This window comes from Pleurodeles waltl, chromosome 1_1 (assembly GCF_031143425.1).
Source record: "Pleurodeles waltl isolate 20211129_DDA chromosome 1_1, aPleWal1.hap1.20221129, whole genome shotgun sequence".
Lineage (NCBI taxonomy): Eukaryota > Metazoa > Chordata > Amphibia > Caudata > Salamandridae > Pleurodeles > Pleurodeles waltl.
Genome location: NC_090436.1, coordinates 133,977,738 through 133,998,014, shown reverse-complemented (window position 1 = coordinate 133,998,014; position 20,277 = coordinate 133,977,738). Strand labels below are relative to the sequence as shown.

Here is a 20,277-nt window from a genome sequence, read left to right as displayed (position 1 = left end):
TGTGCTAAAGCGTCAAAAACAAAAGGAAGGGCTTGTAAGGTGGGAGATTTTATGAAAGAAGTGGTCCTGTCCATATTACTCCCATATAAGTCATAGAAAAAAAGATGCACTGTTCCAAAGGAAATGTTTCAATACCCCTAATACAGGAGAGATCAAGAACAATCCCTGCGGGTAAATCAGGAACAAGTGCCCTCACTCACCAATTGGTGACATGTTTCATCATCTGGTTTTGTAATCCACCTGGCACTATTCTTGTTATGTCCAGTAAAGGGTTTGGTAATTTAAACCGGAGCTCAACGTTTGGTAGCTATGGCTAAACTTAAGAAAATGTGTAAAGCATTTAAAAGTGCCAAAACAGTGAAAAAGTTGAGTACACAACTCAATAAAAATCCCACTCCAGTTCATAAAAATAAAGACTATTTTAATGTAAAAAAGGACACCAAAAAAGACAAAACCCCTCTAAAGGGAGCCGGAGATATGATTTTTTAAAGTTTGAATACAATTTTATTGCCAAAAACCATAAAGCGCAAACCGTGAGCAACTGGCAATGCTGACCCAGAACAAAGATAAGGTTTTAGAACAACCGCAACAGAGCATGGGTCACTCCTTCAGACTTGAATGTTGTTCTGGCGAAAAGGTGGTCATCATTGAGTCGTTAGTGGGGCAAGCTTGATCCTAGTAGAGGTTCAACAAAGGCAGTTTGCTGAAGACTGGGATTCAAAGTTGGTTGTCACCGAAGGCTGGAAAGCTCCAACTGTGTGGAGTTCAGCATCTGTGTCCAGGAAGGTCTCGATGTTGTCCGGCTTTAACTTGGCATTGCTCTCAGTGAAGCCCTCGGACATAGAAAACTTTTCTGGAAGTCAATTGTTTTACAGCGGGTCATACTAGTAAGTTGGATCCAACCAGTGATTCGTCTGCAGTCCCAGTCTTCCGCTGGTTCTCTAGTAGAAAAGCTGGCAAAAAGTTTCTAAGTTCCAGCTTTTGCTGAAGTACACACTAATACCACCCAAGGGTTACAGAACCTCAGGAACAGTACTTGGCGGTCAGGATTCACTCCAGCAGAAATGACCACCAGGGCCCAGTGCATATCCAATTGAAACTTTTCAGCCAGGTACTTCAAGAAAGTGGGCTTCTTGCAACCTTTGAGGCACTGATGCTTAACAGGAGGCCAGCCAACTGACCCTTGGAGTCCTCCTCTTAGTCCTGGGTACAAGTGGGAGAAGAGTCTCATTACAAGTCATAACAGCGGCTGCAGCCCTTCTTCTGTCTTTCACAGGTCCAGCAGTGTTTTGAAGGTGGTACTGGGGTTACCACAGTTAGGACCAGTGCCAGGCTGTGGGTGCGGGCCACTCCCTAATCAATAGGGCAGAAGTTCTCAGGGGTGACCATACTCACTTTTGCAGCATTTCCTGTGTGTTGTACTGTAAACAATCCTACAGTGCCCCCTCTGTATCTAAAACCCACTTGCCAGAAGCTTTCTTCCTCCCTGCAGAGCTCCCTGTGCTCACCCAGAGGTATAACTATGGAAATGAGAAACCCCTCCCCTGTGGTCAATCAAAACCATTCTAGGGGCAGCTCCTCTCCCACTGGGGGTGGTGCCTGACTCGCTAGTATCACAGTAGAGGTGGCAGGGCCAGTTAGGAGCTATGTCTGCCAGTGACAGTGTAGACATCCTTTGAAGTGAATTACGTTCCTGGCCACAGCCTAAATGACCATCCCATCAGGAGAAGATTGTCTCAGCTCTGGGAGCCACCTCATACCTAATCAGGAAGCCATTCAGCTCTTGGGTGACACCGAACACTGGCAAAAAGGCACATTTGGCTCAGGCAGGAAATTGATACATTTCTAAAAGTGCCATTTTCAAAATAGTAATATAAAAAAAGTACTATTAAAATGTATCCTTCAGTCATTTTTCTGACTACTTCCAAACTATAGATGAGCATTATAAGGTGTTATAGTGTAACCATATGCTTTCCTAAGGAAGAGCCAGCCTTGCCACAGTGGAAAATAATTCTGGACGTTTTCACTGCAAAGACCTGTAAAATATAAAATACATATAACATACTTTTTAAATACCATGCACCCTGCCCTGTTGGTGTTTAGGGCCTATTCTCACAATGACATATAAGTAATAAAAGGGAAGGTTTAAGCCTGGCAAAAGGTTTATTTTGCCACGTCCAAATAGGTATTTTCTTACATGCATCACATTGCTTTTACAATGCAAAACTACTGTTGCCTCCAGTTCTGATGTCCCCACAAATGTACACACATTAATACTAACCTGTATATGACTCTAGGCCCGTACTACCACCTTTCTTTTTTTAAAAGAGGTAAGACTTTATGTGTGAATAGCAGTATCATGAATGATGCTAGCATTTATTTTATCAGCGGTGTCCTCAATTATATCATTATAGAAGTCATCAGTGATGCCATTTAAAATGTCATGAGTAATGTAATATGTGAGGCCATAAGCAGTGCATGAGGGAGGCACAAGTCATAGTTAGTTCACTAAACTATAATTGGCAAATTTCAGAGGTTTTTGCTTTTTTAAACATCAGGTTTTATTTCAACACCTAACTATAACACCACTTCCACCTTTGTTATTTTTCATTGCCTTTCAATGTTTTTTAAACATAAGCTAAAATGTAAGGGCTTGATTTAGAGTTCTGCGGATGGATTACTATGTCACAAATGTGCTGCATATCCTGTCCACCATATTACAAGTTCATTGTATCCAGTGACACTTGTAATACAGCGGACAGGATATCCGTCATGTTTGTGGTGCTGTAACCCATCCACTGAACTCTGTATCGGCCCCTAATTATCATACATAACTATCGCGTAATTCTAACCTTTGTGTTTTTTCAGTGAATGTACATATCTAGTATACAACACAGTCAGCGATAGCAACTGTGTAGTGATGGTTAGGTGCCATTTTCAATTGAAAGTGTGTTTATAGTTTAACTATAACTTTGGCACTGTTTAATATATCTTTCTGAGCGTTTTGGATCAGACAGCAAAAGTGACTAAGGGGCTGATTACGAGTTTGGCAGTCTTAGGACCGCCGCTCTGTTTTTGGCGGTCTGACTGCCACCTCCTCGACGGTCCGACCGCCCGATTACAGTCTGTACGGTCCGACCGCCACAAGACCACTGCCACTGCGGACATCTGAACTACAGCGGTGGCAGAGGTAGGGACTGTGGCAGTTAAGGGTGGCAGTGCCGGCATTGGCACCACCATGTGTATCATGGCCTGCCTTTCCGCCGACCTTTTCATGGCAGGGACACCGCCATGAAAAGGTCAGCGGAAAGACAGGTACAGGGCAGCAAAAAAGGGCCCCAGGGCAAATAAGACCATGTGGATTGTGACCGGGCCCATGCTGTCCCCCCCCCCAATGCTGACAGTGTTGATGCGCACACTGTTCCATGCAAGACATTGTGCATGGAAACAGTGTAGCCGGCATTGGCTTCAGACTCTGTTCTAGAGCCCAAGCATGCCACCTGCTTGGCTGCGCCGCTGACAACTGCCAGCCTAGTGGGAATGTCGTAATGTGGCAGTCAGGGTGCCTCTGGCTTGGTGACGTTCTCCCGACCATCGCCGCTGCGGACTGGTGGTATGAACGCCAAACTCGTAATCGGGCCCTAAGTTTCAGCTTGTGACATTTTTATGCAAATCAGCTTGAGGAAGCGGTGGCATAAAAATGGAGTTTAAAAAGTGGGCTTAAAACGATCTATGTGCCATTGACAGATAGGTAAGACACACTATTAAATTACTATACGCGCCACAAATTAAGATAAAATAGCAGGGGGGTTCAAGAGGCCCCCCATCAGACTGGATAGGGTGGTGAGGTGAAAGGTCCAAGGAGAACTGCCTAATTCCAGTCAGAGGTGAATAAATCTGTTTACTGCAGAGCTGCATCCTAGATGGTCAGCCAGCCGTTTAGCAGAGAATGCTCCATAGAGTAGAACGCAGTCGGCATTGAAATAATTCCCTCAACACTGTCGCCATCCATGAGCATTCTGAGATGATCTATAGAAGACAGCCGCTTCCATGCCCCTTCTGGGGTGAGAAACCCTCTGGCTGGGTGTTGAGGCCACAGGCCATAGTATTTCCACAAATGCTTCTAATTGAATTTCTGCTGTTTTTTCCCGCTGACTTAGAAGGTTAGGCTAGCACTGGCAAGAAATTGACCGAATCACGTTTATCAACAAGGATGAGAGAGTGTTGAAAAGTAAACGCATGCTGGTAGACCTGTCAGCCTTAGGGTGGTCATCCCCCAACGTTTTTGCCTGCCTTACTCCCCCCCCCACTTTTCTGCCACTGTTTTTGTTGGTTTTAGGACTCTGCGCACTTTACCACTGCTAACCAGTGCTAAAGTGCATGTGCTCTCTCCCCTAAACATGGTAACATTGGTTCCTACCTAATTGGCATATTTAATTTAACTTGTAAGTCCCTAGTAAAGTGCACTACATGTACCCAGAACTTGTAAATTAAATGCTACTAGTTAGCATGCATTACTGATTGTGCCACACACATAACTAGCCCGTTAACCATGTCTGAGGCCTGCCATTGCAAGGCCTGTGTGTGCAGTTTCACTGCCACCTCAACTTGGCATTCAAAACTACTTGCCAAGCCTTAAACTCCCCTTTTTCTACATATAAGTCACCCCTAAGGTAGGCCCTAGGTAACCCATAGGGCACGGTGTTATGTAAGTAAAAGGCAGGATATGTACTTATGTGTTTTACATATCTTGGTAGTGAAAAACTTGTTTTTCACTACCAGGACATGTAAGTCGTTTTCCACTACTGTGAGGCCTGCTCCTCTCATAGACTAGCATTAGAACTGCCCTCATATACTTTTCAGTGGTAGATCCTGATCTGGAAGGAGCAGCCATGTCATATTTAGCGTGGCCAGAATGTTAATAGAAAATCCTGCTTATTGGTGAAGTTGGATTAAATATTACTTTTTTTAGAAATGCCACTTTTAGAAAGTGGACATTTATCCACACTTGCCATCTGTGACTTACAGCCTGTCTCCAATCCACATCTGGTCTGTGCTGGTTGACAGTTCACCTTGTGCATTCCACCCAGACAGCCATAAAAACAGGACACTCGGTCACACCTGCATAATCTGCATACTGAATGCGTCTCCCTGGGCAGGAAGGGTGGAGGGGCTCTCTCTTACATTTCAAAGGCCAGTGACTTGCCCTCACACAAAGGACTGATAACCCCCACAGGGATCCTGGCAGACAGGACTGGGCTGCGAGGGGAACTTGTGAACTTCAAAACCACTCTTTCATGTTTCCCCCACTTCAAAAGCATTTTTGGGTATATAAACTGGGTCTCTGACCCCACCAAATCAGACACTTCTGGATCTACACCTGAACTCTGTCAAAAAACATGCCTGGCTGCCCAAAGGACTCATCTGGACTGCTTTGCTGAAAAGGACTGTAGCTCTGCTTGTTGTCCTGATGGCCTCTGACTGTGCCAGGAAGACGCTGCCTTCCCCAGAAGTGCGCTCCAACGGCTTGGATTGAGCTTGCCTCCTGTTCTAAAGTCTGAAGGACAGCAAAGACTTCATCTACTGGCTTATAGCTAGTATCCCGCCTTCAATGACACCTGGAACGACTTCAGCGACACCAGCACTGATGCTGCAGCCTGCTCCTGCTCCGTGGACATAGCTGCACGCAATTACTGCGCCCTGCAATGCAAGTCCGACATTGGCGTGACACCGCAGAGGTCACACAGGGTAATTGCAACACTGCGAAGTCAACACATCATGTTTTGACCGACTCGATCCATTGACCCCACCGGGTCACAAGGAACGGACGCATCAACACCGCACCAGCTCCCCCTGCAACCAGACGGAACTGATGCCTCACCTCCCCCTGCCTCGCTGTGCAGAACCGATGCCTCATCTCCCTGGGCGCCAAAAGGGACTGACGCCACACCGGCCCCAGTGATGCCTCATTTCCCTGACTCTGTGCAACGTCTTTGTTTTTTCGTTTTTAAAAGATATTGTACCTGGGTGTCCGTGTGACTCCGTGACCGGCGCCTGTGGCGTTGGATTATTGAGTACAACTCCGTCAACGACGCGGTGATAGCCCTAGTTGGAGCTTTTGTGTTTCTAAGAGCTTAAGGGGGATTTCATCTTTAAAAATTCATAACTTTGCATATGTACATTGGATTTTCATTGTTTCAACAGTATTTTATTCAGATCAATAATTTCTGTTTTTCTAAACTTGTGTGGTGTATTTTTGGCGTGTTTTCACTGTGTAATTGTATAAGTTGTTGCACAATTACTTTACACATTGCCTTCTAAGTTAAGCCTGACTGCTCAGTGCCAAGCAACCAGAGGGTGGGCACAGGATAGTTTGGATTGTGTTGTGATTTACCTTGACTAGGATTGTAGTCCCTACTTAAACAAGGGTGTGTACCTCTGCCAATTAGAGACCCCATTTCTAACACACGCAAAACTGTGAGAATACATTTTTGAAAAAGCACACAACACCATTATGTAAGCTACATTATTCAACGGGTCTAAAGTACCGTACTTTATTATAATTATCACATCTGATGCCAGGGTGTGCTTAAGATTTTTACATTAAACAGATTGTGTCACTTTGAGCAAGATAATCTCGGTGAACGTACGCTTTACAGGCACTGGACTTACTCACCAATAAACGTTTGCCCGGTTGTTTCAGCTGCATTTCATTCGAGTGCTTGCTCGGTTTTCTACTTACCTTACTTGTTTTCTTCTGTGAAACATTTTCTTCTGTGGCTCCCAGGAGTTTTGCAGTTCCAATTGCTATTACCTCATGATTCCTGATGGCCAGGGTTCATAGTTTAATTCAGAGGTTAATGGAATAGGACTGGTTCATTTTCATTTTCATTAAATGAAAAGAACACTGCATACCAACCAAACGAATGAATGGCATCTGGGAGGCAGCGTTTTCGCGTTATGGAGAAGAGCGCAATTATAGAACCCAATCTCTTCCAGCTCTGGAATTTGCAAACACTTCCCTTTCAGCTTGTATTGATCGAAGTCCTTAATGCAGAAACGAAGCTGATTGCAATCAGCCAGGCATTAACTTGTTGCAGAGGTTGCAGTACTAACTCTGTATTACTTTTCTATCTAGGACCATCTTCATGAAGTTTTGTTAAATCTTTCAGTAGCTAAGTGCAATTAGTAAGCTTTTATATGGACAAAATACACTGGTAGCAGGTTTCCTGGTTATATTCCTGCTCCTCTTGCTTCTAGATGCATACTCACTCATCCAGCATCTTCAGTTAACATTTGAGGGAAGCATATCGCTGCATGGAAGGTACCACAGCATGTGTTGAAGTTTAGATGGCTGCAGATCAAAGGGCATTGAAACTTCACTACAAATACTTTCTACCGTCTCTCCGGAAACGTGCCTCTGCTGTTCCTGCCTCTCTGGGTGGCACCTGGATTTGTCATTGCTGGTGTTACTGCAAATGTATATGTCAGAGTCCACTAGCTGAAGTGACCATCAGGTTACCATGTGCTTTCCTTCTCATCCCCCTGCAGGAAACATGGAGGCTGTTTATTACCAGCACCACCCTACTGTCACTCCACTGGCATCTGACCTAGCAAAGGAGTTAACAAGGCCTAGTAAGGAGAGGTTCAGCCTCCCTCACCAGCCTCATGCCATACCAGCTGGCCAGACACTTGTAACCGACTCTGGAAAACAGACTGTCTGTTCCTGTTACATATGTTTTGAGGTTGGATTCTTACATTTTATTTTTAAGACTCCTCCTTATCCTTACCAGTTGTAGTGGGTCTGTTCTTTAGGCTGACAGCTCTTGTTCTATGAAGGACGTGTTTTATCGTCACTAAATCCTTTCATCTTGCGCTCCCTTAGGACATATCTGATGTTTTCTGTGTCCCAGAGTTACCCTCTACTCACCTGAGGCATCACCATTGTACGAATTCACACAACAGGTTACAAGAAACTGTTTTGGGACCAGATCTTTCAGCCATGTAAACCAGTACCCCCATTGTTGCCACCAATCAAGGTTCCATTCTGCACCTAACATGCAACAGGATAGTGCTGCACAATTTTGGAGGTGAACCAGAGATCTTGACAGCGGGTAAGAACTTGACATTTCACTGCCTGCTGCTGAAACTCTTAGAAATCTATTTCATCTCCGACTCTGCCTTTCCTTTAATAGCTTCTACAAAGCAGCATCATGCTTTTACTGCCACTTTGGTGACTATCTCCCTTATTATGTCCCTTGGGCTCCTCGACACCCTTACCTTCCATCACCACACCTGATGCCTCTTAATTCAGAAGTTTGTACTGTTCTGCATTAATATACCACAGATCACGTAATGGCATTCTCATCACCAGTCTCCTTCCCGAATTTAATTTGATTCAAGCCCTTACGTGTTTCTAAATAATATTTCTGGCACATAAACCATGCCCCCCGTTAACTCTTCTTTAGATTTTGTCTAACGTTTCTTGGAGAAGTATCTTCCAGAACTGGACAAAATAATGTGGGTAAGATCTCACTAAAAACATGTAAAGTGACAGTATAATTGTATCACTCGAGACATCCAAAAAAGGGTATCAGTGAGTTTTCATTGTAGCAATAATAAAGTATTTTTAGCGGGAGGTGCTTGTGTCATGCAGGCATATCACAATGGTAGTATAGCACTACCAAAATGCATATAATGGTGGTAATCTTTTTCAAGAGCGTGAGAAGGTGAGTTACTGAGTGAAGTGCACGGTGGATATACGGATCTTCAGACAACACTGGAAGGTAAATTGGGTTTAGTAATGTGTAGAATTCGTGTGAGCTCAAGAACACCTGTGTTAGTGTTTTAGTTGTGTCTAATTTTGGAATTTCTATGTTAATCCGTGATCACTTCCTGCTTCCTGTAAGCTTTGGTGGTAGAGCATAAATGACTCCAGAATCACAGAATACACTCTGTATGTGAGTAACCGGTGTTTTATTCTGTAATTGCTGCAGAAGAGCTGATGTTGGCAGACACTTATTTTGTTATGGTTGTGGCCCTAGATTTGTCAATTTGTGACTTGTGGTGTTTATTTTGTGAACTGAAAAAGGCTGTTTTCCTATTAAGTTGAAGATGTACTGATGTACTGAATGTTCCAGCCAAACGTTTTCATAGTGTCAGAACCCCAGTCTAATGCTGTTCTTGGATTATATGAAACCAACAACTTTCCCCTAAAACACTAGCTCATCCTCACTCTGGGATTGTTATTTTCTACATGTTGGATGCGACCATCCAATCGGAGTTCTTTCTGTAGCCACAATAAAGAGTATTCTTTCTGTATCACCTCGGAGGAAACTTACAACTTGCTGTAGGAGGAACTTTACTGAAACATGATACTGAAATTGTTTAACGGAAGGCGTACTGACCACACATTCGTAATGCAATTTTATTTTTGTTCAATTCAAAGCCACTTAACTACTCAGTCATAACCTTACAGAAAGGCTCATATGTCTGGTGTCCCGGAAACAGAGTGTGTGAAATGTATTTACTTAAGATCGTATTCTCCCGACAAAAAGCATGAAACTGGTGTGTATTGAAATAATGATAACCTGTTTCTAGATTTGAGCATCTATGCCATAGACGTCAATTTACCAACATGCCAGGGGTAGCAGAAGTGACATCACGTGCCCTTTGACCTTCATTTCCATTTACACAATCATGCTTACACATACATAAACGTTCACACACGTACATTTCTCTCTCACATAAACACACTGTCACCCAATAGCACTCACACAACCTACATTTAAAAACATTTTTTAGTTACCTCAGCTGCCAGGGAAAGTCATAATCAATTTAATAAATACTAACAAAAAGCTAATTAATTACACTAACAGTCAGCCATGCAGTATTATCTCTATTAGTGTAATAACAAATTGACGGAAAACAAGGTGACTGGAGCCCCAAACGATGCCCATACGGACGAGCTGCAGGTGTGTTCCAGGCACTGATTTTTTACACCTCTGAGGCCAGGGGTCTTAAAGGCAGTGCAAGGGGCAAACCAGGGATTGCAGCTGCGACCCCTGGTGACCCCTAAAGGACGTCCATGATCTATGCTAGAAGTAATATGTTTCTGTTTTCTTAGGGTATACAGTGGGTTTGATTCTTAATGGCAGACTATTCACAGTGTGGACCTTTGGAGATGGCATCAGATAGACGGATCTGCAAATGTTTGTTTTCAATTTCTTGTTTTGTTCTTCGCCTGTATTTAGTGCCACACATGCCCACATCTGGTTGTGCCTGTGTTCTCCTGGGGGAAGGCCTCCCCTGGGGCCTATGTTAGATTTTCTGCTCCTACCCCGATGGGGACATTCTCTGTTATGACCTTGTAGTGCTTTCCTCTTAGCTAGTTTTAAAGCACTAACATAACACACCAGAAATGCACTTCTGAGGTCAAAGAAGACTTTTATTGTTGTTAATTCTTCCCCAACCCCAATTTTTATGTATGACGAATTAGTAGCTTTCAAGTCCGCGTTAATCAAACAAAATATATCAGTTTGCAATATACACAGCAGGTTATATTTATAAGATATTGAATGCAAAGCAAAACAAATACTTCACCGTGTGGGAAACTATCTACAGCTTCATCTTTCTAAGGTCTGCAAGCTGATGACCCCTGTCAGCCGCGAGAAAGAGATTCATCTACCCACACGGGATTGCTGGCAGCTGGCGCCAAGCTCCAGCACGAGGTCCGGCAGATTCGAATCTGACCCTCTGCAGCCTGTTACATTCGTTACAAAGGTGTGCCCCCTCCTCTCAGACCTGGGAAACTGAGCAAGCCTTTTGGAGACTGGCCAGGTCTCCAAGACTACTCCTGTTCCCAAGCTCAAGCGAAGAAAAAACAACACCCATGTACTCTCTCTTATCATGTCTAGTCTACTGTGAGAAAAACATCTTGGTTCTCTGGTGCAAAAACACAGCTTGGAAAAATACAGCTTGGATTCTCAACTGCAATGTCTAACTCCACGTTAAAGGCAATGGGCAGCTAACCTAAATATCAAATGCAATGTCATGTTAAAGGCAATAGGCAGCTAACCTAAATATCAAATGCAATGTCTAGTGTCATGTCAAAGCCAATAAGCATCTAAGCTGAATACAAAATGCAATGTCTTATATCATGTCAAAGCCCATAGGCAGCTGAGCTGGATACAAAATGCAATGTATAATATCATGTCAAAGCCAATAGGCAGCTGAGCTGAATACAAAATGCAATGTATAATATCATGTCAAAGCCAATAGGCAGTTAAGCTGAATACAAAATGCAATATATAATATCATGTCAAAGCCCATAGGCAGAATATCTAATAGCATGTCAAAGTCAATAGGCAGCTAAACTGAATACATCATGTCAAAGCCAATAGGAATGCAATGTCAAAGCCAATAGGCGGCTAGACTGGATACAGCATGTCAAAGCCAATAGGCAGAATACAGAATGTAATGGCTAATGCAATGTCAAAGCCCATAGGCGGCTCAACTGAATACAGAAAGCAATGGCTAATGCCATGTCAAAGCCCATAGGCGGCTAAACTGAACAAAACATACCATGTGCTACTGGTGAACATTGAGCAACTAATATGCGCAGTGGTGAAACACAAAGTCATTGGTCAAAACAAACTTTATCAAATGGCAGTACAGACCTGGAATGTCAACAGTCTGCTCGATCAAACGCGAGGCCATACTTCAGTTTGCACATAGACACAAACCTAAAAACCTCTTACTACAGTACACCCATCTATGTGGCCACAACTGCCATTTCCTGGCCCATATGACAGGGTGAGTCACGTGGGCTATACTCGGGGATCCCAGGTGGTAGCTATTCTTCATAGGACACTCCCACTGGCCGTGACAAGGGCCAGGCTGGATGATCAGGTACGGTCTGTGTATCTGAAAGGTATGCTGGGGGGCACCCCTATAACATCATAAGTGTTTACGTCCCTCCGGTCACCCACCAGTCTACCCTGGCTTTCCTAAGGGACCTGATTGCAGACATACCTCCTAGAGTAACCATTGTCGGAGGGGACTTCAATGATGTCATGAGCCAGATGGACTGTCTCAAGCCCCAGGGTGAGACACTTAGGGCTTGGAAGTGATTGGCAGACTGGGTGGAAGGGCTGCTACTCATTGACTCATGGTAAGTTTGGAACCTTGGTAGACAGTCATACGCACACGCTTCAGCGGGCCACGCTTTGTGGTCCTGCATTGACTATCTGTTCTTCCTGGCATTTGATTTATTGCGCACTACAGCGTTGAAGATCCTACCTGTGGGATCTCTGTTCACTCCCCAGACTGTACTGCTCTGGCGGGCCCTCACCAGGAACTTACCCATTATGGCATGTCAACGCCCGGCTGTTACTAGATGATGCATTAGTGGACCATATTGCTGAGGAGCTGAAAATAATCCTTGACATCAACAAGGGCTTTATGGCCTCAGCCAGTGTGCTCTAAGAACTTGTTGAGAGATACAGCCCAAGCGTAATTTAAAGGGACAGAAAGTGGCTGGGCCATATCGCCGATTTGAGGTTTTGATTCTGGCGTAGAAACAAGAGGTTCCGGCCAGGCGTACAAACACAGAGAGGGATCAGTTGGAGCTTGACAGAACTATGCTCCGTCAGAAATGCATGGAAGAGGCTTAGAAGTGCTGGATGGGCTCATCCGGCTTGCATATAAGTTGGGGGTAGGGAGAGGGTAAATCCAGTAAGCTTATTTACTGGTTAGCTACAAAGGAGTTCGAAGCTAGAGTGATTTCCAGTATTTGGACAAAACATCATACCTAGTTGAGGACTGACAGGAGATTGCGGAGGAATTCGCTAGATACTATGAACGGTTGTACAAAGCCCAGGTGCACCCAGAGCAAGAGGCACTCTATAAACAATGATAAACATCATCTCCTTCTTGATCCACCCAGACCAGTGTGGTTTTATCCCCAGTCGGACTACTAGACATTGCATCCAACGGATACACCTGGCCTTAGATCCTCAGGCTCATGTGCGCATTAACGTAGTTTTGTTTCACCAGTTCCCCATTGGAAGAGGCACCAGACAGGACTTTCCGCTCTCTCTGCTCCTATTCGCCCTGTGTCGGCATGTTACTATTCATATCCAGACCGGCTGAGGTGTAACCACAACTCCTCCACATATTGGATATGTTTCAGGTCAACTGGAATAAGTCCTTGCTGGTGCCTCTTCAGGGTGCTAGCGGAGATAAGGTTGGTATCCTGGATACACCGCCTGAGCTTTCAATACCATGAAGTTCATGTCTCTTGGGAACCAGGCCTCATCTGGAGTCTCAATATTGCCCTGTTGACATGGCAGGTTTGTGAAGATCTGACGAGGTGGGATAATATCCCTTCCAATCTTCTTGGCAGGATGGCACTGCGTAAGATGATGGTCCTCTCAAGGCTGATGGACGTCCATCAAAATTACCTCGGACGCATCCGTTGGTCATGGTTTAAAGCTTTGACTGCAGTGGGATGCAGATTTTTGGGGGGCCAATAAAAAAACCAGGGTGGCTCTGGGCAAGTGTGTCCAATCAGACTATGATGGCAGGTTGACCGTGGCTGATGTCTGCCTTTATTATTGGGCACCCCAACTAGTTTGCGTTAACAAATGGATTCATGTGGAATGGGGGATCCAGCATATCAGTGTGAATTGTCCTTGCTAAATCTGGACACAGAGATGGCGATACTGTATGGTTCCCCTATCCCTACTTCTCTGCCAGAGGCGACCCAGGTGGTATTTCAGATGTGACAATGTGCTTTGAAAGGGACTGACTGGAACCGTAAACTCACGCTCGAGACCCCCTTGTGGGTTGGTAGGTGGTTAGCACATGTGACACACCTACAGAGGTTCAAAGGCTGGGGCTCCATAGGGATCTCAAAATTGGGGGATGTCTTTGACTGAGATCACATTTGAATGTTTCAGGACCTACTTGATGAGTTCCAGATGCTGCCTCACAGTTTTTTCAATATCTCCATCTCTGTCATGCCCTTCAGGAGTACCGCTAAATCTAGGTAGGGTCACTAAATAGAGCCCACTCGAGGGACGATTACTTATGGGCCATCTGGTGAAAGGCGGGATCTCACAGATCTACAAATCTCTTGTGATTCATTCGCCTGACCTGCCCGGCCCCTTATAAAAGAAATGTGAGAAGTGTGTAGAGGATTTGGATGAGTTGGACTGGCGGGATCCGTGCATGGGCCCCCGGGTCCTGGCTTTCTCAGCAAAACTTCGGCTCTGGAAAGTATTTGCATCAAGATTACCTTACGCCTGTACGACTGGAGAGCCAGGACTCGGGACAGCCCTGAATGTCCCAAGTGCCAAGACCTGAGGGGGGACTTTTACCCTGTGGTCTGGTCATGCCCGGTCATACACACATTCTGGACTATGCTCATGGTCCTTTCCCAGATGGTGGGGGGGACCCCATCGAGGTGAGCCCCAAAATTGCTCTCCTCTGCAAACTTGACGATGTGGGAGGGCCTAGAGGGGACAGGCTATGGATGTGGTTGGGACCGTGGTAGCCAGACGGGATAGTGCTAGAGTATGGACTTCTCCAACAGCTCCACCTCTGGCGGCACAGATTAAAAGCATGGACTGGTGTGACAAATTGGAGGAACTAATCTATGTGGCGAGGGATTGCCCCCGTAGATACAAGGCCATATGAAAGAAATGGTGGACATTCCACAGTCTCTAGAACTGGCACTGAATTACTCGCCTATTATTAAGCTTTGGAGAGAAGTGTCTGGGGTGTAGGTACTATTGAACTTTGTGTTTGCAGTTTATGTACTTCTCAGCACAACTGTGGTTTTTACTACTGTTGCCCCCCCTCCATTTACGAAATTCAATTTTTAGTTGCTTTTAACTTTGTAAAAAAAGATTTTTCTGAAATATTCAAACTAGGTTTTTAGTGTCAGCCATTTGGGTATGAAAATTGATACTATTCTGCACATTTGTTGACAGCTGGTAACTACTTAAATGATGACATTCCTCACAAGACGCTAACAGTTTTAACATATTGAGCAGATTTAAAAAAAAAAATGTTTTAACAGCTTTTATCTGTTTAAGCATGACATTTTACTTTTTTTTTTTTCAGGTGTGGCCACGCATGACCCCAATGCAGTGGTGGTAGGATTAGCTCCAGAGCATTTTAACTATGACACTATGAATAGAGCTTTTCGGTAAGTGTCATTTCACAAATAATTCTTTACGTTTAATAAGGAGAGAAATTCTTAGATGTACATGCATCACAATGTCTGGCTTTTGGCGAATTTTTCTTGCTTAAATGAGTCCAAATTCCTGATTGTACACCATACAAAGGAGAGCATGTTTGGTAATGAGATAGTGGTAGAGTAAAGCTTTGGGAGGTAGAGGTCAAAAATAGAAAATTGTAAATAGGCAGTCTGGCATGTACAATTCCCAAGGACTTTAAGAAAGAGAAGCAATTAGTATGACTTATTGGTGAGAAGAAGCTTTGTAATGTGGAGATGTGTCATAAGATAGGGTAGGTTGGGGTGAGATATGATAACAATCAAAGATCAGTAACAATACATACATGTGCCTTATTTGACTATAGCATAGTTTTAATTTTGTGCATTTGTGACATACAACAGAATGTATAATGCATTGTCTCTGAGGAGGGTTATCGTTGACCTCTTCTTTCTCCACTTTAACGTTATCTTATCAGATCATCTACGGATAAAATGTACTAGTTTTTCCTGATAACTGTTTGTTTACTTTCCTTGATTGGGTGTTCTGGGAGTTACAGTGTTGATGGGGTGATTAGAAACTGCTTTTCCTTGTTTCCAAGACGACTTTATATGCTGTTGTAGATGGGCTACTCGTGCTCGGATCAGGTCAGTGATTTCTTGTTCATAGCCCTTATCTTATATGTGTTACGACAGCACTCCTGTTAATTCACGATGTGGAGCAACGTTGTCATCGTAAATTTGTCGTAGTCGCCCACGCAATTGACATTTGTTGAGTCTACTTAAAACCAAGTGTTGATCGGAAAATGAACAGAATGGGTTAGGCAGGAATGTCCTTGATAGCTTCAAAGTTCCATATCCATATTATTGCTTCACTTACAGACATGTCAGTAACAAATGAATATAACTTCTCTCTGTACTAGCTACAAGTTGTCAGTTTCAGTATCTTGTTCTAGACAAAGAACTCACAAAGATAGTGTGGTATCAAATTAAACATACCCCTTCTTCGGTTGAAAGTTGAAAAACTGAGCTTGGCTCTGAAGAAGGAAATTATGCAGTTCTTTAAGCTAATGTATGTGCAAACTTTGTAATTTCAGTTTGCCAATTCAGGTTCATTGAATTGGGGTAGTGGATAATTCCAAGAGGCATTGTAATTTATGTACAAGATTACTTCAAAATTACCAACACAATTAGGATAATGTGCAGTGAAACTTTCATTTGCTGTATGTTTAATGTGTATGATCAAACTTTGCCTGCACTAAATTGAGAACCCTTCAGCAACACATAACTTGCTTGTCTTGAATTATTGCTTGCCCACATATATTGACATTATAGGTAAAAGCAAAATTCAAATATTCTTTTTCCGACCTAATGCCATGGGATTTTAGGCAACTTGGAGGAAATGACTGTGGATGTCACAATAGTGTCATAAAAGTTTTAGTGACCTGGATTCACTTGTTGATAGGGCATTCTGCCACAGATACATGGTGTATTGATGGATGAATTCTTACCCATAACAGTGACTAAGGTTATTACTGTTGGCAATTTATGAACGGATTTATGTCTTGGAAGGGAGAGTTCAGATACCTTTGGTATCGCTTCCTTGCTCATCATGTACAAAAGAGAGTTCAGAGCTACTCAATACATAATAGAAACTTGGACAAGATTGTATTTACCACCGAAATTGCTTTTTTTCAGAAGGAATTGATTGAACTTATGACATGTTTTGGTACCCAAATATATTTGTCCTTATATTGGATAATGACAGAAGTGTGAAGAGCAGCTAAGGGAGCATGAGGAGGAAATGCCTTTGTCAGCCTGAAGTGTAGGGCAACATACTTCCCCTACGAGTCAATGTATATGTTCCTAAAGGGTTTAATGCATATCGGACAGGCTCCCACAAGTTATGGATGGTAGAAGCATTAGAACAAATGCAGACTTTAAGCTGGATGGCATAGGTTCGGACATTCCAATGCCTTGTATACATACAAAGACTAATCTTTTTGATTATTGGATCCCCTAAGAAAATGGAGAGAACTATCTCTGGGGAACATTGGTGCTGCGGACTGAATTTATTGGATTACAAAAATATCTAGCATTGCTAACTTTCAATCCTCTCTGAATATAGGGTAGCCTCGAGCAGTTAACCACTTCTTCAGGCTTCTCCTACCTGCTCCCTGCTTTACAAATATGTTTTGCTTTTTGCCTGCTGGATCAATGCTGTTGGAAAATAGTTCCACAATTTTTGCCTTGAATGTGTTTGTCGGCCCTAGAATTCTGTGCACTATACCCCAGCTAACCACTGGTAAAGTGCTTGTGCTCCCCCTTTGAAACATGATGAGAATAGTACATACCCGATTAGCCATTTTTAACTTACCTTTAGGTCCCTAGTTTGTGGTACAAAGTGTACCTAGTGCCTTTAAGTTACCCTCGCAGTGACCCAGTACAGTGACTCAACAAACCCAACCTCACGCCAACCATTACGGCCTGACTGAGCAGTTTTTTAACTGTCAATTCGACCTATCAAAATAAGCTCTTTTGATAGGCCTAAACCTTACTTGTAAATACTAATAAGTATTGCCATCTGCCCCTCAGAAAACAACCGCCACTTGGGGCCGCCCTGGGTAATGCCAGCATAGTGCTGGGGGAGAAGATTGCCCTGGTTTGTTGAGGGGAGTAGTACAGAGGTTACTTTAGTGTCATTGGGAGACAGAGTGATGTTGCCTAAATCTCACCTGCCTGATAACACTAAGAAGTGCAAGCAGTGGCTCACCATCAATGGGGTAGAGGCTCTTGTCCTGAGACCAGGTTATTCCCGATGTAGTCCTCCAGCTTGTGACACCTGACAACTAGGTATGTCCTATGGCTTTAATTCCTCTTGGGGGAGGGGGTCTCTGGTTCCTCAAGAGAAGCTGTGAGGCCAGCAGTGCGTGTCGATTGTCTGCTGGCGAATATCCTCGAGCACACTATCTGGAAGGAAGTAGAGCTCAGGTCTCACCTAGGATTGCCTGAGTGGGTGCTTATGACCACGCAGTCCATGGCAGCCTGTCAGGAGAACCAGAAGGTGCTGGAGCCTAAAAATGGTGTCCCAGGTGCCTGCCAGGAAGATGAGGTGGAAGGGGGCATGAGAAACCCACCCTAAAAGTTCCCATGCTCTGGGAGGAGGCTGATTTTAAGGGGGAGGCCCAGGAGCCTACAGGCAAAGACATTGCTGCCCTGGGAGATCTGCCTGAGCCAGCTGGGTGGCGAGCTGCACGAGGATCATCCCAGGCAGAGGTCTGAAAGGCGCAGAGAGAGTGCCTCACTTTTGAAGGTTTACTGCAACAGGCCCAGGCCAATGGTGTCACCTTTGGAGCTCACCACATTTATTGGGAGAATTGTCTCCTGTAGTGTGAGCCTAAGCTTCCTGAGCATCGGTCAACCATAGTGTTGCCAGTCTTCCAGTGCTGTTAGGCCTTCCTACTCCAGCTGGCGTATGAGATAACCTTGGTGAGACTTGAGTGGCAGCCCAAAACCTTTGACCTTATCACCCACTTTTATTAGCCCTAGATGAGGGCTAGATGGTTTCTCTAGTTCCTGTGTTGCCTGCCAGGCCAATGGTAAGCGTAAGGTTCCACTGCAACCTTTCCTCATGGTGGGAACACTATTTGCGAGGGTGGGAGTTGATTTCATTGGGCCTCTGGACCGGAAGGCAGCCTTAGACAACATGTTTATCCTGGTTCTTGACTACCACGCCACAAGGTACCCTGAGGCTTTTCCTCTAAGGTCAATGACTGTGCCCTTGGTGACCAGGTCTCTGAGCAGGATGTTTACCTGGGTGTGTCTGCATACATGAAGGCCATGTGGGATGAGTGTGGGGTAACCTACAAGTTCTCCTCAACGTAACACCCCTAAACAAATGGACTTGTTGAGAGATCCAATAAGGCCCTGAAGGGCTTGATTATGGCCATATCAGAGCCCCTAAGACATGTGGGTGCTTGTTTCTGTGACCTTTCTCTGATACAGCGAAGTGCCTAGGAAGGGAGTGGGCTTTAGCCTCTTTGACCTCCTGTTTGGCCACCCTGTTAGATGTCCTCTCAGTATTGTCAAAGAGGAGTCAGAGAAAGCTACTGAGAACCCCTTTCCCCCAAGATGTAGTGAGGTACATGTTAGCCCTTAGCTCAGATGAAATGCTTCAGGAAGGAAGACACAGAGAATCTTGAGCTTGGAAGATAATAGCTCTGATGAAACGCTTCATGAAGGAAGCAACAGAAAATTTCAAGGGAATCCAGGAGGTGTGATATTACCAGAAGGCCACTCTGGTACTACAGTTTTTAATTTGAGCCTGAGGTTTCCGATGCTTAGTACCAGCACTTACTGTCAACACCGGCACATATGACAGTCTGCCACATAGTGGCACTGTTTGTCTAATTTAGAGACAACAGTTGTTCATTAATTCAATATATAATAAAAATGACTAATACCTGCCACCCAAGCCATTCTTATAGATTTGGGGGCTCGGAATAGTCTCAAATGTCACAATTGTAGGAGTGTGATGGTTAGTAGTTGTCTTTGTACGGTCATTGACAACGCTGGCAGGGGACAATGGGTGGTGGAAGCTGTAGTGGCTTCCTGACAAGGGCCCTGGCACGTGTTTTGTTACGAATTAAGCACTGGTAGAATACCAACCTGACCAAATAGAATTAGTCACAGAGTGCATTGAGCCTCGAGCCTTACAGGACCTTAGGGCCCTATGAAATCAAATAGAAAAAGAGGGAGGCCATCTACCTGGTAAATCTTCGGACACCCAGGAACCCCTAAAGGGTACTGCATGTAAATAATCTCAAGCCACACTTTGAGAGATCTGATTTAACCATGCTCATGGTGACGGATGGTGGTGAGAAGGAGAGTGAACCCCTCCCAGATCTACTGTCTTCCAAGGAGCAGGATGGGTCAGTAGAGGACGTTCTTACCGCTCTGATGCTAACAACAGAGCAGCCAAGGGACTGTCACCAGTTACAGGTACAGTTCTCCTCTCTTTTCTCCCTTGCTCCTGT

General features: G+C 44.3%; 1 protein-coding gene across 7 annotated transcripts in view; it reads left to right on the top strand.

The window, feature by feature from the left end:
* Positions 1–20,277, top strand: part of HDHD2 (haloacid dehalogenase like hydrolase domain containing 2) — a 287,707-nt gene that overhangs the window by 161,859 nt on the left and 105,571 nt on the right. For all 7 annotated transcript variants that reach the window (XM_069218983.1, XM_069218904.1, XM_069218980.1 and 4 more), the window contains one exon: positions 15,130–15,214. In XM_069218983.1, coding sequence (XP_069075084.1) covers positions 15,130–15,214 — 85 coding nt within the window. The remainder of the gene's footprint in view (positions 1–15,129; positions 15,215–20,277) is intronic.